Source organism: Limanda limanda, chromosome 10 (genome assembly GCF_963576545.1).
Source record: "Limanda limanda chromosome 10, fLimLim1.1, whole genome shotgun sequence".
In the NCBI taxonomy this organism is placed as follows: domain Eukaryota; kingdom Metazoa; phylum Chordata; class Actinopteri; order Pleuronectiformes; family Pleuronectidae; genus Limanda; species Limanda limanda.
Genome location: NC_083645.1, coordinates 8,420,816 through 8,443,073, shown reverse-complemented (window position 1 = coordinate 8,443,073; position 22,258 = coordinate 8,420,816). Strand labels below are relative to the sequence as shown.

At 43.3% G+C, this 22,258-nt stretch overlaps 3 protein-coding genes across 4 annotated transcripts; 1 reads left to right on the top strand and 2 right to left on the bottom strand.

Annotated features, from left to right (window-relative positions):
- Positions 1 to 1,919: 1,919 nt before the first annotated feature.
- On the bottom strand, positions 1,920 to 4,134 carry si:dkey-237j10.2 (uncharacterized protein LOC568721 homolog). The gene is made up of 2 exons (XM_061080037.1): positions 3,951 to 4,134; positions 1,920 to 3,072 (listed from the first exon to the last, which is right to left on the bottom strand). Exons 1-2 carry the CDS (start codon positions 4,111 to 4,113, stop codon positions 2,387 to 2,389), a joined length of 849 nt encoding a protein of 282 aa, XP_060936020.1. The 5' UTR covers positions 4,114 to 4,134; the 3' UTR covers positions 1,920 to 2,386.
- Positions 4,135 to 5,230: 1,096 nt separating this feature from the next.
- On the bottom strand, positions 5,231 to 18,115 carry sh3bgrl (SH3 domain binding glutamate-rich protein like). The gene is made up of 4 exons (XM_061079311.1): positions 17,863 to 18,115; positions 8,520 to 8,705; positions 6,372 to 6,452; positions 5,231 to 5,979 (listed from the first exon to the last, which is right to left on the bottom strand). The coding sequence occupies exons 1-4, from the start codon at positions 17,905 to 17,907 to the stop codon at positions 5,944 to 5,946; spliced, it is 348 nt and encodes a 115-aa protein (XP_060935294.1). The 5' UTR covers positions 17,908 to 18,115; the 3' UTR covers positions 5,231 to 5,943.
- Positions 18,116 to 19,045: 930 nt separating this feature from the next.
- Positions 19,046 to 21,494, top strand: LOC133011546 (non-histone chromosomal protein HMG-14A-like). 2 transcript variants are annotated; one of them, XM_061079289.1, is made up of 6 exons: positions 19,046 to 19,186; positions 20,158 to 20,184; positions 20,354 to 20,383; positions 21,022 to 21,069; positions 21,160 to 21,279; positions 21,368 to 21,494. In XM_061079289.1, exons 1-6 carry the CDS (start codon positions 19,172 to 19,174, stop codon positions 21,413 to 21,415), a joined length of 288 nt encoding a protein of 95 aa, XP_060935272.1. In that variant the 5' UTR covers positions 19,046 to 19,171; the 3' UTR covers positions 21,416 to 21,494. The 2 variants fall into 2 exon arrangements, with proteins under 2 accessions (XP_060935272.1, XP_060935271.1); XM_061079288.1 differs by having other exon boundaries at positions 21,019 to 21,069.
- The last annotated feature ends 764 nt before the right edge of the window (positions 21,495 to 22,258 follow it).

The window sequence follows — 22,258 nt, the reverse complement described above, 5'->3', positions numbered from 1 at the left end:
CAACCACATCCTGGTGGTTAACAAAACCTTACTTACTCAAAGCCAATACACCTGGCGGTGTAGCTGGCAGTTCTAGAAAGTCGGCGGTTGAGAGTCGATGCCCTTCCTCCTCCTTCACCCTGCTGGGCTACAACAGCATTTGTTTTGGAAGGTGAGGGTCATGCCAGACTGGCCACCTCAAGACCAGACAAAGGGGAGATAGTCGGAGCACATGACTGAGAGTTGATAGCTGACATATGGTAGAGACTCTGCTTTCCGGCTGGGATCGCTGCAACCAACCTCAGTACAGTCCTTGTGCTATGGTCGGCCTCACTCACGCTCGTTTACATCATCGAGCCTACTGTACCGGAGGATGCAGTGGAGGAGGCCTACAAGAGTAATAAGAAGCTGAGGTATATAGAGTTCTCGGGTTAAGTGCAAGAATACGGCTGGAAAGAACATATATATATATGAGTGTGGGCAATTTGTTCAAACATCAAAATAAAAATCTGTATCCGGTGAATTTAAATGTGGTTTCATAAGGTGATTGTAAGGCCTTGGCAGAGGTATGGACTCTACTGAGAGTCATTCTAGTTTATAATGGCCCTGCAGTGTCCCGGTGAGGGAGCTGGGCTCATTGTTTAGGTTAAACATCTCCAAAGAATTCATTCTTATTTCTATTTCTTTTTCTTTGTATTTAGTTTTTAGATTAACAGCACTGCATTATCTGGAAATTAACAAATAAAGGCTCTAATTTCGGAACTGAAACTGTATAAAGCCTTAGAGACACCATCGCAAAGCCTTAGAGACACCATCGCCTCTAGTCTGATAATCACAGATTTACATCTTTTTGCACAGATGAGTGAATTGGCTCAGGTTTCCGAAAAGCCAACGTGTGTGTCAGTGCACGTTAATAGTTCACCACTTCCCTCACTACATGTGCTCTGAGCGGCCCAGATATGAGGAGCTTGGCCTCGCTCTTCACAAATTAACCTCAAGCAGGCCGATGCATCATAAATCCACAGGCTTCTGTCGGTTCATGTTGGACCTCACTGTGATCTGCAGGTGCATTTTAAAGAACTGCTGACTCCAAACAGACTCAACATGTCAACATGCTGGAAATAGACCATTTTGTCTGGTTGTGATGCACAGCTCCTCAATAAAGTACTTTTATATATTTTTTTATAAAAATACAGAATTTAGCTTCTGACTGGCTGTGGCTCAGGGGATATAATGAGTCGTCCACTAATCAGATGGTTTGTGGTTCAATCCCCAGCTCCATTTTGCATTCCCAGGTGTCACTGAAACACCAATTTCCCCTGAGGGCTGGGATGAAGATGTGTGATAGAAAAGGTGCTGTGTACAGAAGCGCTGTATAAATGTGTGTGTGTGAAAGAGCGAATGCGACTTGTGAAAGTGGTTAATAAGACTGGAAAACCTTTATATAAACCGTCCATTTTACATTTACACAGGCAATATCTCCATAATGTAAATATCAAAATATGAAAATTACCCCATGGTACCATCACGTTGGCTGTAGTTGATCCGTTTAAATTTAAATAGAATGATCAGTCTGTATATTTAGAGGTTATCATGAAACAGGAAATATTGAGAGCTGTGATTGAGGAATTATGCTTTGTAAATTATTGTTTAATATTTTTTAAAAAACGTTGGACTGTAGTTTCAGATTATTATCAGATTCCACTCCCACATTTAATAATGTTTGTATTCTGGCAACATGCAATGTGGCATTTAGATTTGGGCTTTAACTCATGTTCTATTATATATCTCCTGCTTCACTCTTGTACTGGAAATGTAAATGATGAGCAAACTGAAATACTGCAAACAGCTGCTGTCGATCTCCATATTTAATGTTACAGCCTGGATGTGGCTCTGTGTTTCCTGGTTTGTGGATGTGTCAGAGCTCAGACAGCCTGTCATTAAGATCACTAATGATTTAATGCTTCTCTTATGAGTTGGTTTACAGCAGAGGGGTTATTTTACAGACAGATACATGACTATGCGTTCATGAGGACTCTCCAGGGTGCAGTACAACACTGACTTTACACTTTGCTCTGTTATATTACCTACCTCACACACACCCACTGTAAATGTCAGGAAGATAACTTCTTATGAACTACAGGTAAAGTTACTGTGGTGTAGTACAACAATTCAACAGCAGGTGGCACATGAAAGCAGGTCAAATTGAGGCATCATTTCTCATCAAGCAAGTAAACAAAAATGATGTAGATACAGAAAGAGAAAATAAAAAAATATAATTCTTTACTGACCCCTCCCATTTTACAATCTGCTGATATGTGTAATTGTGAATAAAAGACGCAACAATAGAAAGAAAGAGCAATACAGTCAATTACATTTAATTTTGCAGGATGTGTTCCTTCATGTTTCATTTTTTCAGATAAGTATTATCATTCTCTGAAATCCTCAGTACAGGGGAGCTGAAGTTGGACGAGCAGGGAGCTAAGTTCTGGGTGCTCAGATAACTGATTTTCCTTTCGGCTCCTCCTCCTGGTCCTTCCTCCAGACTGACCTCCAGTGAGTCGGGCCCCTGTGGCAGCACTAGGCCGCGCAGGAGGCTGTTCTCCATGTACGAGTTGCATCGAGCCAAGTTGTCAGTCATGTGCTGCATGTACACCTCCTCCAGCTGTTTCTCCAGCAGCCCGTTCAGAAGCGAGTTCGACATGGGCTCCAAGCCAGATCCAGGCAGACCCAGGCTCACATCCACATTGGACCCCATGACCAGATATCCCTGGTCTGGTATGGATGAAACAGGCTCCCTCTGCAGCTTCTGCTGGGCTGCCCGCTCTGCGTGACGTTGAACTTCAGAGACAGGGTTGTACAAACCATGCTGGGCGATGGCGGCTCTCAGCGGGTTGTGCGAGATGCGTCCTGAGTCGGCCACCTGTAGGTCTGGATACTGTTCCAACAGGCTACAGTCGTCTATGCAAACTGCGAAGTCCTGGTCCAGGGTGAGGGAAGGTGGACATCCAGGGATTGAGAGGCCTATGGGGCCCGGAGGTCCAACTCTCAGTCCCTGGGGTTGGGTGGAGTCTAACTCCTCCTGATTTGGATCTGGTTACACAAAATAAACTAGTCGTTTTCAGTTTCAGTTTGATTCTCATCTGAACTTTAAAACACATGTTAATCAAATCATGAAATCCTGCTTTCATCTACGAAAAACATTTCCAAAATCTAATTTGTTTTATCTCTCCTGGACTTAGAAAACTAAAACATGCCTTTGTTTTCTCCCGCCTGGATTACTGCTAAGCCCTGTGTGCATGCCTCAGCCAAACCGTAGTTACTCGTTTGCAGTTTGTTCAAAACACTGCTGCTCGTATTTTAACAGAAACAGGGGCTGACATCAGGCCACTTCTCGCATCCCATCACTGGTTACCAGTTAAATTCAAGATTCTTTGAATAACTTTTAAAGCTCAACATGGGCCGCCCCCCACATACATTTTGCAGCTCTTGACTCCCTATGATCCCGGTCGTAACCTCAGATCGGCCAGCCTGCCCCTGCTGGCTGTCCCTAGGTCAAGGCTGGCTACTCAAGGACACCGGGCTTTCTCTGGAACTCAACTACACTCAGTCTCATAGAGTTCAAATGTGATGTTCCTGACCTTATAATGTTACGATTTGGCTCTTAAATTGGACTGAACAAAATATCTTTTATCACAATCGAATATTAATTTTGCCATGCACTTTTGTGTGAAGCACTTTGTAACCTTGTTTAGATATGTGCTATACAAATAAAGTTATTATTATTATTATTTATTTTGGTTTGGGCAACATATTTGTCAATGTGGTATGAACGCATTACAAAGATAAGACAAAGGAAGGACATTTTAGCAAAGGGGAAGCAGACAGTTAAAATTAGAACATAAAACCATAATGATAAGTTAGACATTTCACTATGTCTATAGGCTAGAACAGTTAAGGAAGCTGTTTACCTGCTTCGGTTGGATACGACAGTGAATCTGAAGAGTCGGAGCTGGAGGGAATACAGCTGACCTGATCCGTACCATGTGTCTGTGTTTTGTCTTGTGTAGAAGCAGAGGCAAGTTTCTTCTCCTCCCTGTAATGCTGCACTCTGAGAAAACCTTCGGCCAGCATGGCAGAGACGACTCTCCTCTTCTTCAATGTAACTCCTTCTGCTTCTTTTGGTTGTCAGTCTGAAGTGCTCATGACAATGTGACACAGCCTGTTTCACTTCTGCAACGGAGAAGGGGCCCCTTCAGCCCAATTCATACTTCCTTTATCTGCAACTGAACCGCATATACACTCTGAGAAAAGTTCATAGACTGAAAAAGGACTCTACTATAACCATCTGTTAGATTCTCCTGAGGAAATATAAATGTTTCTCTGATGCTGCTGTGTGGCCGCTGCAGTTTTTCTCCTGTTTAAGTGCTGCTAGAGAGGTTTCGTTTTTGTTTGTTATTTTGGTTAGGCTCTCTCTGAAGTCATTTTGCTTCCATTGCTGGCAATAAACAACCTTAAATGACCTACTGGACTCATGACATATTTTTATCTGGTATTTTGTTACTCCCCCTAACCCTTGACCAAATTGGGGATGTAACACCATCTTTTTGATATAAAGAATAAAAGTTTATTATGAGGAAGCTGAATTGATTTCAAAATTAGTCGACTGTATCTTTATTAGGTGCGGCAGTGAGTGCTGTCGCCTCACAGCAAGAAGGTTCCCAGTTGAATTGCAGTTTCTTTGTGGAGTTTCCATGTTCTCCCTGTTGTCAGCGTGGCTTTTTTCTGGGTACTACAGCTTCTTCCCACAATTTTTTCTGGGTACTACAGCTTCGTCCCACAATCCAAAGACACTGAGATTGGGGTTTAGCTTGACTCTTAATAAGTGTGCATGCAAGTGTGAATGGTTGTTTTCTCTGTATGTCGGCCCTGCCATATGCTGATGACCTGTCCAAGGCCTCTCGTCCAATAGGATTGGCTCCAGCTCCCCCTGTGACCCATAAAGGAAAAGCAGTTTGGATAGTGGGTGTATGGATGGATGGGTGGATGGAATCTTTGTTATTTCGTAACCACCAATCCAGAGTCATGCTTGCAGTCTTGTTTCTCTTTTATTTTGGGGAAGATACCAACTTATGTAAAACAGGAATTTATCAAATGATGTGAAACAAAAGGCCACAAGCGAAATGCAACAACCAAGTCCCATAAGCAACAAACACAGCAAATAAAAAAACTGTCACTTTTCACACCCCTCTGTGTTTGCATACATTTTGGCATGTTTTATTATTTTTAAACATATCATCTTATAGAAAAACGTTTGCTATTAAAACAGCATTAAGACAATAGGAAGTAAATAAAAACACAGGGAATGGGATCGTAATAGCTAACTCCTACAGAAGGTGCTGCGGGTTTAGGCGACAACATGAGTGGTGGGTAAGGAGCACAACATTCTACTGTTTTTCAGAATTCAACAAATAAGACTTGAGCTTGATTAAACCTGCTGAGTTACACATATGACAATGGTGTCAACATGGACAACATTCTGTTTTGGCCGAACAATGAAATCCGTGTTACAATTTTCAAGGTGGGCCCGTTTTATTGTGTGTAATGATGTGTTCTCAGACAGGAAGCTACACATTCATGCTAATGGTTGATTGACATGCCATTAGGCCGAGAAGGCTTAGCAGACTGAGGTTAGTGGAGGACGCAGAGCTGTTTTTAGATACCCATGATGCTCTGGTGCAGTACCTCCTTTGACTACAGCTTACAAGGCACAGCTGAACCCAAATTAATAATAGGAAAAAAATAGAAAAAACACCGAACATCAACATATTTATAAGCTAAGTGAAATGTTGCTTCTTTTTTCCATTTCCTGGATCTGTTCCAGGTCAGTCCGGGTCCAGGTCTGGGTCCAGATCTGGGTCCAGGTCTTAGCCTGAGGTCTCAGGTAGAAACAGTGTAAAGCTGCTACTGCTGTGCTTTCTTCAGTAGGGCCTCAGCCTCCTGGAATGAGACAGAGAAGACGGTGAACAGATGAAAAGAGGGACAGAGTATTTTATATTAAAATGGAGGATATTGGTTTATATATCCCCTGCCACCACTATAAGGAAACCCCCTCTGTTTCTATGGTAACTGGCACACCTCCCTGCAGTTCCTGTTAAGACAGAGAGGAGGCACCAGTGTGCAGGAGTAAGAGTAAAAGGGGTAGAGGCCTGCTTTGGCCTTAGATTATCATGAACAGATGTATTATGTAATGTGTGTTTTCTGCATAGAAATTACACTGCGTTGATAAATATATATTCAGGCACCGGTTTTACAGGAAATATGGTTGGGCTGCAGGAATGCAGTTCATTCGAAGGACAGCGATCAGTGTGTGTTTGTGTTTATAAGCTCACCTTAGAGCCCGGGGGAGCAGTGAGACCCAGAAAGGCATACACAGCGTTGTCCTCTCTGGCATCGAAGAAGGCCTCATAGTTCTGAGAAAGGAGAGGGAGACACAGAGAGACAATTAGACGTTGATCGATCAGCGGATCCGGTGTCTTAAGTGTAAAACAGACTTTGGAGCAGCACCCGAGGGCGTCAGTCCGAACAGCAAATGCCACAAGTCTGTGATAAACAGTCGTGGTTGTGTTATTTGTCCAAGGACAGGCCTCAGTAGTCTGCCTGATAGCTGGGTATTGTCTTTGAGAAAAAAAACCCCAGAGTAAACAAACTAACACCCATTTACTGTTCGGTCTCATTTCTTCACTCCTCTCATTCCTTTGTTTCTCTCCCTTTTCTCTCCCACACACACATACCAGTACACACACACATACACACACACACACACACACACACACACACACACACACACACACACACACACACACACACACACACACACACACACACACACACACACACACACACAGGTTTCTCAAAAGGGACACCACAGCGACAAGTATCCTGGGAAATGCTCTTCTGTTTGTCTGTGACATCCAATACAACCCATCCTGCATGTGTGACTTGACTTCCAGCGATCCATTTGCGTCACAGCATGATGCCTTGGAGCAAGCAGGCTAAAGACCCTATGTCTATCTAATGGCAGTGAGACAGGACAGAACTTCAGGGCCCATGGTAGAGTATATCTGAGCAGAGCCATCGCTACGATGTTTGAAATGCTGAGGTCAAATGTCCAAAAATCCTCATTTGCAATCCCAGAGCACTTTTCTGAACAGTTAAAATATAACGTGGGATTTTTCAGTGAATTTTGTCTCCACAAATGATGGTTCAAAGGAATCATTTGTCATTTTTAAATAAACATTTTCTCTTTGCAGGGAATTAAATTAGAGGATCAATACAAGCCTCATATCTGTCCGTTATGTATTCACCTAAGCAAGCTAACAGTTAGCTTTGCGCAAAGACTGGACGTAGGGGGGAAACAGCCCCAGTAAAGCTCATAAATTTACATATTTTATTGAGTTTTAAGGGGGTTACCTATTTTTTACACTCAGATTTTTGTGATTTTTGTCCTAACCTTAGGCAGATTATTTTACCTTAATAAAATAATCTGTCTCTGTTTCCAGTCTGTATGGTAAGCTAAGCTAACCAGCTTCATGTTCACTAGATACAATGATATTGATCTTTGCAAACTGTTGAACTATTCCTTTAATTTGCTGATCTGAGACCTTAACAAGAGAAGTATTATTAGATAAGTTTCAAATTCCTCATCCTATATAATTCACTAACATTGTCATCATCACAAACATGCTAACCAAAATTTTTTCATGTTTTTCAGCATTCACAACCAAACTGTTTACTCAAATTAAATAATAATTTGAATATGACACAAATGTTCAGGGCTTGTAAGAACTGTTATCATTTCTATTACTTATCTCTATTTAAAGATAAGAAACCACACTCTGAATTCAACACTGATTAATCTGTATGTGCATCTATCAATCAAAGGGTTGTTGTCAAGGCGGTTGCTAGGTGTCATTAGCCAGCATCAAGACACTATCAGCTGTTTATCAGTAGGCTAACCCTTAGTTTTTATGACAAAGATCGGTATAATCTAAAGAACTGACGGAGGTATACTTCGTTCGATAAGCTGCCTGGTATCAAAACTGTTGCGTTTCATTAAACCCATGGCATTAAAAGGTGACTAGCTGAAAATATGGTCACTCTATGTTTGCTGCATCTCATCAGATTGATGAGAGTGCTTAATTGGGGCCATTAAAGGAAAAGAAAAACCTGTAGCTAACAGGAGGTGAAAGGCTTTATAAAGTCAAGGGGGAGGTGTAGACTCAGGTGATAAGTCTCTGTGGATTCTTCACTATGAGCAACACTTAACATTAAACAGTTATTTGATCTGTTATTAATGTATAACATTTATAAATGCATCTTTTTACATATTTACTCAAAAAGCAGATTCAGCATTCAGAACCCAGCATGCATGATTTGTGTGTACTGAGCGCACACTCAAGCTCTGTAGGAGTAGTACGGTAATTGCATGCAACACTCATTTGCCAACATTTCAGGGCATTTGTCTGTGTGTCTCTCACCCCGCAATATTTGCTTTCATTAAATATCTGTGGGGGCAGAGGGTTCCCCGTCGCTGGCCTGGACTCCTCCGGGATATTCTCTCTCATCCACTTCCTGTTGGCCTCGTCGGCCGCGATGTCACACTCCTCGAAATCAATCTTATTGGCCGCCACGAAGCCCAAGACATCCTGCTGCTGCTTTTTGATCTGCATGCAGGGGGAGATGAGAGAGAGAGAAGGGAAGTTGTCAGTTAGACATGTGTTAACTTGAGGAAACATAAGGGTTCAGCGTGCTGCCGTCAGTCTGTTGCAACAATGAGGACACTCTGCCTCTCCGCTGTGGGTAATAACACCAGAGAGGTTTGCAGGCTGCGCTGTTACTAAGTTACAGCTCATTTACTGACAAGTGAATGAAGTGGTATAAGAGAACTGAAGAGGGTGAACTCAGGCAAAGCTCGGCCGGGACAGACTGTGTTTTATCTGGAAGAAAAATGTCAGATAATGAGGAAGACGGCAACTCCCAAGACTGGACTGAAAAATACTCTCCATAGTTGCAAATGGAACCATTTCAAAACCATTTGTGACACGTTGCATACTTTTAATTTGACAAAATGTCCCGACGACACATTTTTTGATAAAAAAGTGAGAAATATTTCCTGCATGTGTTGACAGTTCACACAATAGTCGCTGTCTTTCTCACTCCATGGGATATTGCACTGTTTATCTGTTATGTCTGTTTTGTCTGTTAGCAGGATTGCACAAAATCTAAAGGGATGTTTACCACAAAGCTTGGTGGAAGGATGTGTAATGGGTCTGGGAAAAACTCTTAAAAGTTTTATGTGGTCCAGATCAGGGGGCAGATCCCAAAATAGGTCAACATTGTGAGTTAGGACTTTTTTGGTAATTTTCACTGATTTCCGAGGCCTTCATTTAAGAATGTTGATCAGGCTGATTTCTTTAAGTGGGTGCAATTCAGTGCAGCTTTATTGAATTTTTAAGGAGACTTTTGAGCCTTGGTGGAGGTATAGGTTCTACTGAGTGACATTTTAGATTAATATGCAAGCATTTGTGACACACTCCACACTTTTAATTTGACAAGATGTCTGGAGCAGACATTCTTATACAGAGTCTTTTTCACTATCTGAGATTTTTATCTTTAACAATAAAAATTGCAAGTCTATCATACTTGTTACAAAACCTTCCTGTACAAAAACTCAAAGAGTTTTATAGCAAGTCTATAAAGAATAACAGTGACATCCTGTGGGCTCTCACCTGTTTCACAGTGAAATATAAGGTCTGTCCTTAAAGGGATAGTTCCCCGAAAAATGAAAATTCACTCATTATCTACTCCCAACTTGGCCAATGGAGGGCTGGGCTATGAGTTTCAACATTTTTTGGGAGTTTCAGGGGTGAAGTGAGTTGCAGCCAAATCCAATACAATTGAATTAAATGGTGACCTCTAAAAAACAACAGAAGAGGCATTAAATGCCTCCATACTGTTCCTGTCAATCAAGTGTCCGGAAGCCCCGACTCGACACAGCATCATTTTCACCGTGTTTTTATCCTGAAACTCTCTTATTCTCCTGCCTGGAGCCACATTCGTGTTTGCTCTCACCCCAGGGGCACATGAGGCCATCAGCGATACTTAGCAGTAACTGCAGCTATGCAGCGATGCTACCGGAACTAGCGATGCTACCACATACCCCTTGTGCACCCATGGGCAAGAGCTTGTGTGCAGTGTGTGCGAGCTAACGTGGCAGAGGGGGATATCAGAGGACATTTAGGCTAAAAACTTCACCCACCCCTCCATCGGCATAGTGGTGAGTGGCTAATGTGTGAATATCTCTATTTCATTATCCCTTTAAGTTGCTATATCACAGGCTAACCCCTATTACAAGTACACACTTTAAGACCATAAAGATGCTACAGTATACTGAATGTGTCCTTCCTGCTTCTGCCTCTGTCTATAAGGACGTGCATGTGGGATTCAGTGTATGAAACTGTGGTCCAATGAGCTGTCAGTGGGTGTGGTTCACAGGGAGGATGGCCCTACAAGGCCTGACGGAAACAAGCGCTCCTCTGGGAATCGAGAGGAGGTAACTGGTCAAACACGAGCCAAATAAGGCCTGCTGCACGGGGACACACGCAACCAGCTTGTGCTTCACCACACACACACACACATTATTTGTGTAATAATGGATGTATTCTCTTTGTGTCAGTCCAGACGAGTCCACGCGAGGGCTCCACCAGACTTTATGGTTTTGCAGAAAGGACAGGTTGATTATTTAACAGCCATCTGCTGAAACAACACCGAGACAAGGAAATGAGGGAGCTGGCAGATTAGCTGTGGCACAGCTTGACTCGTTTGACTGCAGTTTCACTCCCAAGGCCAAAGTCCTAAAACAAGCTCCCTTCCCGCCTGCTTTGGACAAAGCAGCCGAGTGGAATGCCACAAGCTCTCAAACTCACATCAACTCTCTCTCCGTCTCTCCAAACACACAAAAAAACGAGCCTCTATCTGCTGGTAAGATGTGCTCGGGCTCCTCTCCACACTTACTCAACATCTTGCTTTTTTGCATTGTGCACGACATTGAACCTTTATTGCTAAAATGACAGGTTATACATAAAGATCCAGAGACCCTCTTTTCTCCTCCACGTGTGCCCCCTGACCGTTCCCCTAACAAGCCTGCATTGTACTGTTGCCAAGCAAAATTAATTTGTAGGGCAAACTGGCCTCATGCCATCTGCCCCTAACTGTAATTTGAACAGTGAGAGTTCTCAGCTTGGCCCCTTTTAGACCTGTCGCTTTATTCTCTGGTGTCTTGTGGTACATTTTTCTCTCCCTCTTTAAATTGGAAGAAACCAAACTGCCATTATCGGGTGTGGTTTGTAACAACTACTCTTCTCTTGTTGCCTCACATTAACTCCTGTCTTTCAGTGAAGGAAGCAACCAAATAACTTATCGGTCCATCTAGATAAGACAGAGGGAGACAGAGTTGAGCCTGAGTCAGGCCTGCAGACAGTCAACAGACAGGACCTGGACTCCTCATTAGGATTTACATAACCCATTGCCAATGTATGCAAATATAGACAGTGGTTGTGTCTGAAATCACTCACTCAGTCACTGACCCCTACTCAGAGTCTTTAGCCAGGCTACGCCAGTTGATCAATCACTGGTTGACTGAAAGATCTCAACAACTATTGAATGTACTTTAATGCAGTTTTGTATAGACATTCAAGATCCCCAGATGATAAATCCTGATGACTCTGGTGATCCAGTGACTTTTCCTCGCGGACAATCAGCTGCTCAGTTTTTACACATCAGGGAGACTGTGTTCTGGTGCATGCCTTCTAAGTCATACACACTGTTCATGCTATCTCTAAACCCCACGTCCTCCATGTTAGTGGTTGGGACATGGAAACAAATCAGTTCATATCTCAGTGATGTATGTTCAAATGCTGTTTGTTTTTGTTCTGGTAATTATGGTTTAAGTTAGTTGATGATATAAAATGGTGTGAAATGTCATGCTCCATCCCCTCATCACTCCTGGACAAGGCTCAAATACGCAAGATGAAAAGGTTAATTCTGGGATATTTTGGCTTCATTTCTGGATAAGGGGTAATTTTTATTGAAAGTCTATGGTTCAGTACTGTGATCTCTGAGCGACCCTCCTCCAACCGGGTACCACCTCAGATCTGGATACACTGTCATCTCCCTTCAAACCATCCAATCAGAATCCCTTCAGAAGACACTCTACTAGTGTCTGAACTAAGCATCTAACTATAGGACTGCTTCCATGATGTTCTAATGCCTGCTAGGGTCTTAACATCAAAAAATATTCTTTGTGTTCATGATATATTTAATTTGATTCTAATTAACAAGTGTTCATTTGTTTCCCTATAAGTTTCTGCTGGCTGAAATATCTCAACATCTACTGGATAGAAGGACACCGAATTCTGCACAAAACATTCATTGTTCCCAGGCGATGAACCCTACTGTATTTAATGAACCCATGACTTTGTAGCACTGAAAAATAAAATTGTTTAACAACTCTCAAACATTACTTCAATTGGTAAAAAACTAAGGGAACTCAGTTTTTTTTAAAGCTTGCAATTGTGTCAATATAACTTTGTGGATGAACAAATTAATTTTATTTGTGTGACATTTTTTGCTTATGTTGCTCCAATAACTTTTTTTTTCATGTGGCCCCACTTAGAGTGTGGCCATGGTTTGCTGCAGATATTAGTGTAGCTTCGGTGATTCTCATACTCCTCTAATGGCATCATCACATCAAATTTGAATTCACCCGATTCCTTGTGTGAATTTAAATTTTATATGACATAAACATGCAAAACTACTGACATTCCCATTAGCCTCTGCTGTACTTTGAATTGAGGGCAAATCAGCAAGTGCTAAAAATTGTTAACATAGTAAACATTATACCTGCTTAAACACTGTTAACATGTTAACATTAGGAATGTGAAAATGTTGCCAGCTACATTATCACTTGTACTAATCTGATTTCAAAGTTTTCTTCCTGATTTTATTTCACACGACACCAGAGAACACTGTTAACTCTGTTTGACACAAACCCGTTCTTTTACAACACAAGAAGACAGAACTGCTGCATCTCAACATGATTTAGATCAGGTGGTAATGGAACCATCACACATGCCTTTTTTACTCCTGCAACACTCTGAGCTGCAGAGTTTAATTCATTCAATGAATCCCTTCTATACCCAACAGCACAGCACACAAGAACAGATACAAGAGATGAGAGGTCGGTTTAATTGAACTCACCTATTGTTGCACTGACCATTATTTTGGACAATCTACAACCTGTGTTAACTGCGCCAAAGGAACCTGTACCATGCAGTGTTTGGTTTATGTTCCACATCATGTCATCATCCTCATGTGACAGTGTGGCAGCAGGGCACTGAGATAACATTCAGACCTGATCAATCCCATAATAGGGTCAGAACGCTGACATCATCAGGCAGACATTGATTAGAAGCACTGTATCCACAGCACAGGCTCTGATCAATACAGTAGAAACTGATTGTGGTTGAGAGTGATTCACTCACACGCAAAGGAGTTAACTTTTTTTAATGTTTAAGATACTGTAAGATTAAATGACCTCTCTAATCCAACATTAGAGTCCAACATTAGAATTTGGAAAAAGCTCTGTCTGGACAAGAGGAAACACGAATCACTCCCAACTCTTTGTGACTGTGAGAGACAAACGTTTTTGACTTGTACTGGAACTCAAGCACCAACAGTAGCCTCTACCCAATCCTGTGGTCAGTCAGCATTACAACATCATTAGAGCAGCTTTTTACACTGCTGCTCTGGCCGGGTTCCTTCACTGCAGCCCAAAGTTGAAACAACAGCAAAAGGCCAAAAACCTGACCTCTTGTACAAACCAACTGACTCTCAGCCAACTTGAGACCATAAATGTCAAACAGAAAGTGAAGACCGCCCAGTGAATCTGAGGGGAAGAAAGCCTGAGACTTGAAAGCACACACAGATAAAACATTGGAACACAATCTCAGACAGAGTGTTATCAAGCTGTTGCTGAGTCTTAGTGCATTTATTGTGGCAATGAGGAAACTGTACAATATGGCTGCAGGCAGTAAATGTGTTTTCACACAATGAGTCTCAGCAAGTCTAGTTGGCCTACTGGTCTAGTCAAGATAAACGGCTGTGTGTGTGTGTTGTCTAGCTATTACCCATTTAGTCACATTATGGGGACTTGTCTCCCTTATGTGGACAAAGAACAAGACCCCGTGATGTCATCAATTACATTTCGAGGTGAATACATGTTTAATGTTAAGTGTTAGTCAAGTTATGGTTGAGGAGAAAGTCTCAAGAATGGGATAGACTGTAGAAATCATATGTCCTTGTGGGAGTAATTTAATATTGTGAATCTCTCGGAGAATGAATGCAAGTCTATGTGATGTACTTTGTATGTGTGTGTGTGTGCGCTTGTATTTATTTCTTTAGGACCTTATTTTGCAGCATAAACATTGGCCTTGTCAGGACCAGTAGATCTTACGATTTGTTTCGGCTGTCCACAATGAATTGAAATCAATGTAAAGTCCTAATAAGGATAGCTATGCAAACCTGTGTGTGTGTGTTTGTGTGCGTGTGTGTGTTTTTTTTTTTTTTGGGGGGGGGGGTGTTTGCATGTGCAAATAATTTATTTACGTGTGTGATTTAAAAGAAATTCTATGTTTCCTATTGAAATTTTGCCTGAATGTAACCACAGGACCAAGTGAATAGGGAAAACATGGAACAACTCTCTCAGACATTTTCATACAAATCTCATCAGAACATTGTTTAAGCTTTTTATAGGATGTGTATGTAGTATGACCTAATCTTTACAAGTCCATCGGCGGTAAGGTGAGAAGCGTCTCGGGGGAATTCACGAGTCAGAGCAACCTTTCTTCAGGTGACTCCAACTCCCTGCTTCTCATTAGTGGCTTGTAATGCGATGATGTCAGCACTCGCTCAGTTTGCAGGGACAACACCGTCCTCGTTGGATTAACACGGGTCAGAGGTCAGGGGGGAGAATAAACTGGCAACCAGTGCTTTGCTCAGAAACACTCTCACTGGCTGTGGCAATAAATGTTTGTCTTTATAGCTTATGCGGGTTGATTCCACAATACCGAACAAACTTTATATACAGTCTATGGGAATAATGTCAGACTGTTGTTAAGTGTTTTAATAAATGGCTTTATGTTTTAAGGCTGCTATATTCTTCTTCATATTACAGCTTGAAAGATAACGTTTGACCAGGACTGATATTAGCCTGCATGCAGCAAGTACGGACTAAAGAGGAAGAAGAGCCAGCACCCAACCTAATCTCTTCACCATACCTGCACATTGAGGAACAATCATGTTGACATGCAGCAGCTTGCTTAAGTTTTTCAATATCTGTTATTACCATGCTGTACTTCTCTCCAACTCATCTTTATGGATTAGTACACATCTTTTGTGCATCAGCCATGGTTGTATTGTATTAGAAAATGACAGGTTATTCCTTAAACCTTGGCCATACCATTTTGCTGTTATATGATTCATAGTCTGAAGAAAATCAATGAGCAATACAAGCTATTAAAGTGTTTGTCCACAAAATACAAGTCTTTGGAAAATCGATCAGTCTGAATAATTCTGACTGTTGTACCATGTGATCTGCTGAGTCTGACACATCCCTCTGGATCCCTTTACACTGTCTCCTTCGCTTCACTGCAGTCATTACCCAAGTCAAGCTTGAGCTTGAATTGTTGGTTTTGAAATCCTCCTTCTTGTCTCCCTGTTTTTGGCTCTTGCTCCCCTCACATGCTTTACTAGACTGGAGTGATTCATGTCTGGTCTGGTGGATGGTGGAATGCAAATCACATTGTTGTGTGCGGTCACTGGTGAAATCTAACTACAAGCCTGAGGGAGGGCAGAGTTTTCACCATCCCACACTTCCCAAACACATTCTCGAGACATTTTTAAATAAATACTGTGTAAGTCATGCATAGAGTTAGTCCTATAAACTCTATAATGGGAGAGCACATATCAGTATTAAATTAGAGGGACACTCAGAGACAACAAGCCTCCACCAAGGACAAACACTCAATTCATGAAACCACATTTAAAATTACTAGATCGAGATTTCTATTTGGATCCGTACCAAATCGCACAAACCCATAAATACTAGCTCCCGAAACATGTCTGATTGTTTTCATCAAGATTTGTATTCACTGAAAAATCAAGGAAAACGTCCTATGTACCTTTGTTACAGAATATGAAATAAACATTCCTGGATCTGACCCTTGAACCAGATCCACAACAACATTTGATGGATTCTGTCCTGAACAATTACACATCCTTCCACCAAGTTTTATGGTAATCCATCTAGTACTTTTGCATAATCCAGGCAGACAAATAAACACAGACAAAAACATGGAGGTAATGAAACCAAATAAGTTAGTCAACACAGTGGAGTGGTTCATGAGGAAACAGACATGATGCATTAACTGTGCAATGGCTCACTTAAATCAGGACAACAGTACTGACGCAGACAGTAGATGATAATGTGAGTAAAAGTCTGTCCGTGCAAAGAGCAAATATCGTCGTCCACCAACTCCGGCAGAATCTACTAAAGACAGATCGATGAGGGACAGTGCATTTTCCAAGACGTGCTCCAGAATAGTGATGGCATCACTGACTCTAAATTCTGACTTTACAGCAGGCTCCTGTCCTGTAAGGCTGCTGCTGCTGAGTCCTTATAAAGGTCCTTTACTGTAGGGGCAATTAAATAACTCAGTGCTCCAACTGAAAACAAGCTCTGGGTTTGATCATTTCCTCTGTGCGTGAGCTATGAAAATGTGCTGTAAATGTTGTAAATCATCCTAAATGTGATCTGAGCTGCAGGATGTGACACGGGACTTTCATCTAAGTGACTTCTTTGTAGGGAGATCGAGAGTGGATTTTGATATGTCTGTTATTTCTTTGCTATTTCCATCACAGCCCTTTCAAAAGTGCAATATTTAACGTTATAATAACAACCTTAAATATATGAGAGACAATGCTTGGATGCTAGAAACTCAGTTTATGTCCAGAATGTTGCAATAGCCATGAGTTGAATAGGTTTAACTGCATAAAAGCAACACTCTAAAGCCAGATTTCAACTTCTACTGTTGCACAGTGTAATTCTACTACGCTGACCCAGACCTCCAATGATTCCTAAACAGTGCCTAAGCATTTCTAGCCTGCAGCTGCATATCTGAAAAGGGGGCCCTGGAGAATTGCATCACCATCATTCCTCCCCACTCTGGACTAAACTGGCAATAAAAATGAAGCTGAAGCTGCAGGCTGCAGAACAATGAAGCAAACAACCGAGACTCTATATCACAACCCCTTCATCAAATACACAAGCGGTCTGCGCAGGCATCAGGTGACAGGGTGTGGACAGCTTTCAGTACATGTATTGATTTTGAACCACATGCCCTTTCCTGTTTTCAGTCTGGTTCCAGTTTGCAGAAACACATCTCTGTCACGTCAGGAAGCGGAGAGAGAGAAATGTGTCCTCTAATCGGTTTATCACCTCAGACTTCCTCCCTGCCTGTGTGACAAAGTTTGAAAGTGACCGAGGCAGAGACTTTCAGAGACTCCATTTGTGCACAGAGTGTTGAGAAGGGCAGAGCTGCATGCTTTCTGATGAGTCAGACCACTCCAGACCGAGTCGCTGACAGTCGGGTGGACATCACTCATTGAGTTCGGGTAAAACTTCAGCCTCCTTTCTGCTGGAGGCTGCAGATAAACACCACACGCATGCACACACACAAACGATGCTTTCCTTGTGTCTCTTACCGAGGTGGATCCAGAGGACGATGCTATGTACACTTTGATCACCATGGTAAATCCCCGGTGCTGACTCGAGTCCGGCTGGTTGGTTGGATGTCCTCGCCCCTGTGCAGACACTTTGCAGGCTGGGATCGGCTCGGTGATGAGGCAGAAAGGCAACAATGACAACAACAGGGAAACTTCACCGCGCTCCGATGTGTCAGCTGTAGAGGCAGCGCAGACTGTGTGCGTAAAGGCTCTCTACACTGGATGGAGCTGGGCATTCCTCATCCGCCTCCCCGCCCCTTTTAGTCTCTCCCTCTCTCTCTCTCTCTCTCTCTCTGAATGTGTGTGTGTGTGTGGAGATCGAGCACACACTTTCAGACACGTACACGCACGCTCACAAAGAGCAAGAGAGAGAGAGAGAGAGAGAGAGAGAGAGGGGCAGAGGGCCTATCATGGTGGCACCACAGTGAGAGTCTGACATTTCTAGCATCGAACCCATTGTCTTCGCGCCAGACACCCATCCATTGTTCCTTTTACGCACGGAGCAAGCGAACGGCTGCAGGTGTGTTTTAGTCAACACAGGCGTGGTTTGCACCATGAGTGTGAACATGTATAAATCTGCCATGATTGTGAACACTGCTGATCGCGCTTTGTGTAACAGCACAGCCTGTGGAAGCACCGTCTTGTGCAGCCGCGGTCAGTGTTATTACACGGGCTCCGTGGGCCCCCTGCAGGCGTCTGGAGCAGACGGCGCCCGGGCTCGCCCCCCCCACCCTGAAATGAATTTAGGGAAAGCCGACTGACAAACAAAAAAAAAAATGTGTCGGGAGAGGAGTGGGCGCCATGTTGGACTCAAAGTGTGTTTGTGGAGAGGTGTCTCCTGGCGGGGCTGCTGCAGATGTGCTCTCTCCCCGGCCTGGTTCATGCATGTGTGGCTGTAAAGCCCCGGGTGGTGCCTGTGTAACGGGGCACGGGAGAGGGCAGCACCCGGGCTCGGTGGTCCCCGGGTGCTGCCCTCTCCCGTGCTCCCAGGCTTCCTCCGATCGCCCCCTGCAACAAGGAGCCATTCGAGCAGACCCCCGAGAAACATCACCGGCTCCAAAAAATTCCAAGGGTTCTGCAGCCCCGAATGGCGTCACCCGATTGGCCGAGGCCCTATCAATCATGCCTTTTAGCCGCACCCCTCCCCCCATTCAACCACTCGCCTCTCGGTTCCAGTGTGTTTACTACACTGCCGAGCATAAGGGAGACACTCGTCTTCACATGCACTGAACCCACAGAGAACAACAGTTTTTAGTTGTCTTTGTAAGAGCAGCTCCAGGAGATCAACATGCCCAAGAGAAAGGTGCGTATCCTCCGAACCATCCACACACTTTGAGAAGCCTCTGTGCTCCAGGAGCAATGCAAACGACCGGGAAGACATCCCCTCTGAGACATTACTTAATTATAACGCAATGTGTGACGGTTTTTCCGCGCTGCTAATTTTTGCCCATGTTCTAGATATAATGTGCATTTTTTTTGTGTTAGGGTGAATATTTTCCTGTTCGCGCACGGCCTGTATTTGGCGTCGGAGTGTGCGCGCCGCTGTCCTTTGGGGGAGTCAGAAGTCTCTCTCGGTCTCCATGCAGTTAAAGCACAAGCAGCAGCCATGCTTTGCAGCTCTCGTCCACCTTCGTCGCCGACCTACCGAGAACAAACGCCCCGCTTATCGTCGTTCGCCCTCCGAAGCGGCCGAGAACGGCGCCAAAAAATGCCCCGGTGCTTTTACTTTGCGTTTTGACCGCGAAAGCGAACATTGGCCGTCGCGTTTCGGTAAAATTATATATTTTCTCTCTTTGTTCGCGGTCCCAAATGGCTGCGATGGCGCCGCGCCGCCGCCCGGTGGCGCCCGCGGTCGGCCCCGGCCGGAGTCCCTCCCCCCTTTCTCGGAGACTCCCGCGCCAGCTTTCAAATCCGAGCTGGATGCAGTGAATGGGAGAAGGAGATGGGGGAATGCGAGGGGAGAGCGGGGCCCGGGCCCTCGGAACGTGGCTCCAGGGGCCCGCATGGCTCAGCCCTCACAGCCTGGTCCTGAAATCACACCTTGCCACCACACCACCAGGCTGTGATACGTTAAATCTAACTCTATTTAGGATACATTTTTATTTTGACACCAAACTCAAAAGTCTTTTCAGCAGCTCTGTAATTATCCATAATATGCACCTGAAGCATTAAACAGCAGTTTGCTGTTCTTATAAACACAATTAAACTGATAATAATGTTGTATATTATAGTTTTTCTATTTTAACTGTTTCTGTTTGTGTTTTTCCCTCACAGGGAGCAGAAGGAGGGGAAAAGGATGAGGTAAGAGGGCGAAACACTGAACAGCACACAACACATGAGATAAGAAATCATTTTGATCAGTTTATTTCCTAAAGGTGGTACTTTAATATCAAAGTCACATGTGTGTTTTCTGAATACAGTCTCAATCAAAAGAATGACCCCCTGATAACATTCTTCTGTTGTGTTTCAGCCCAAGAGGAGATCAGCTCGGTTATCAGCGGTAAGAAGAATAACAGTGTCGCTACTCAAATTTACATCAACAGATACAGTTCATTAACATGTAAAACCTATTCTAATTCTTCAAAGAGCTCACACGCACACAATACTGATTGAATCAAGTCTAACGCTGCTTTTAGAGACAAAAAACAAGTATTTTTCTTCTCAAAAGTACTTCTGTTTGATTAACCTGACAAAAAAACTGCTAAACACATAATTTTTACAACACCAAGCTCAAGAATTAGTAAAATATATTCATGTACTGCTTTGCATCGTTAATAAGTTGGCAGAAAGCTTAAGATAAACACATGGATAAGTTTTTAAAATATATAAACGTCAGCAAAAGTAAAAAGTGCAGGATCTGTTTCTAAACACAACTGCACATCTATCTACTTGTAGTATTAACTAAATACCATGTCTCAATGTTGTTTTAGTTCCTAAAACAATTGAGACATTCAATAAAATTTGTATAAAAGCTCAGTGAAGGTCTTTATTAAAAGAGGAGATTTTAGACGTTTGTTTCTTTGTCGTTCTTTAATAAAGTGTCTCATTTGAGCCGGATGTTCTCAGAATAACAAGAAAAACGGTAAATTAGCAAAACGTTGAGGTCTTACCTGCATATTTTCTCTTTTCTCTCAGCAGAAACCGGTCGCAGCCAAGCAGGAGCCAAAGGTCAAGAAGGCAGCGAAGGTAAGGAGGCGCTAGGCCCGAAAACAATGCGTGACACGGGTAGACGTGCAAATTCAACCTACTAACACGTCTACTTATTTGCCACTGCAGAAAGAAAAGGCTGTGATCGACAAGAAGGAGGACAAGAAGACCAAGAAGGCAAAGGAGAACGCCGAGGCAGAGGCGAATGAGGAGAACCACTCCGAAAATGGAGAGGCCAAGACCAACGAGGTGAGCGGACGACAGAGTTCTCCAGCAGGAGAAGTCCGGTATTACAGACTTTAGAAAAGTTTTGACCCCTGTCCTCTTCGTCCCACAGGTGGAGGCAGCCCCAGAGGAGGCCAAGGAGGAGGCCAAGTCCGAGTAGCACCACTGCCCAAGCTTCCTCTTCCTCCTATACACCAACCCCCTACCCCGCACCCCACTCCCCCAAACCCCCCCAGCCAACCTGCCAGAACCCCCCACCCACCCACCCTCCGCCCCAAGTCTCCCACTCCGGCTTCCCTCCAAGGCGTATTGTTAACAGAGGAATATTTTTATCAATGATTTTATAAGTATCCGTACAGATTTTTAGCACAAAAAGCAAAGCTGATTATGGAGCGCCTTGCAGATTTGCAGTGGTCATATCAAGTGTCTGCAAGCAAGATGAACACACTAAAATCTTTTTTAAATGGCATTTCATGATTGTCGAAGGCTTGTTTGGTGTAGAAAGTGTGTCCCTGCTGGATTGGCTACGTCGTGAGTTGTGTATTCCTGTGTTTTTCCGCCGCTCGCCCCGCCCCCTGATCTCCCCTCTTCCTCCTTCTCCTCCTCCCCTATTCTCCCTCCACAGGTTAGACCTTCCTCCCCCCTGACAGTTCAGCTTTTTATCCATGTTTTATCGACAGTTTTAGCCATGTTAATGTGGGTGATTTCTTTTTAGACCTCTAAATGTGCAGTGAGTTTCCCTTTTTGCTTCCGCCCCATGGTCTTGTTTTTTTGTTTTTGTTTTGTTTCTTTCATTTAAATCGTGCTTAAAAAGAAAAAAATTAAAAAGCGTGTTGAAGAGTGTTGTCCATAAGAAAGAGGAAGACGAACATGCGAAAACATTCCGGGAACAGCGATTGCCTCCGACTCCGTCTCCTAAGACGACCCTGCGTGTGACAAAACAGCTCCTGCTCCATCCACGCTGTCATGTCAGCTTTTCTAAACACTCTGGTTTTTTTAAAAC

Coding starts and splice junctions, on each gene's coding strand:
- si:dkey-237j10.2 (XM_061080037.1), bottom strand. CDS start 4,113: ATGCTGGCCGAAGGTTTTCTCAGAGTGCAGCATTACAGGGAGGAGAAG. Junction 3,073..3,950: donor GTCGTATCCAACCGAAGCAG/GTAAACAGCTTC, acceptor TTGTGTAACCAG/ATCCAAATCAGGAGGAGTTA.
- sh3bgrl (XM_061079311.1), bottom strand. CDS start 17,907: ATGGTGATCAAAGTGTACATAGCATCGTCCTCTGGATCCACCTCG. Junction 8,706..17,862: donor CGTCCTCTGGATCCACCTCG/GTAAGAGACACA, acceptor CCCTGCATGCAG/ATCAAAAAGCAGCAGCAGGA. Junction 6,453..8,519: donor ATGAAAGCAAATATTGCGGG/GTGAGAGACACA, acceptor CTCCTTTCTCAG/AACTATGAGGCCTTCTTCGA.
- LOC133011546 (XM_061079288.1), top strand. Junction 21,070..21,159: donor AGGTCAAGAAGGCAGCGAAG/GTAAGGAGGCGC, acceptor TTGCCACTGCAG/AAAGAAAAGGCTGTGATCGA. Junction 21,280..21,367: donor GAGAGGCCAAGACCAACGAG/GTGAGCGGACGA, acceptor TTCGTCCCACAG/GTGGAGGCAGCCCCAGAGGA.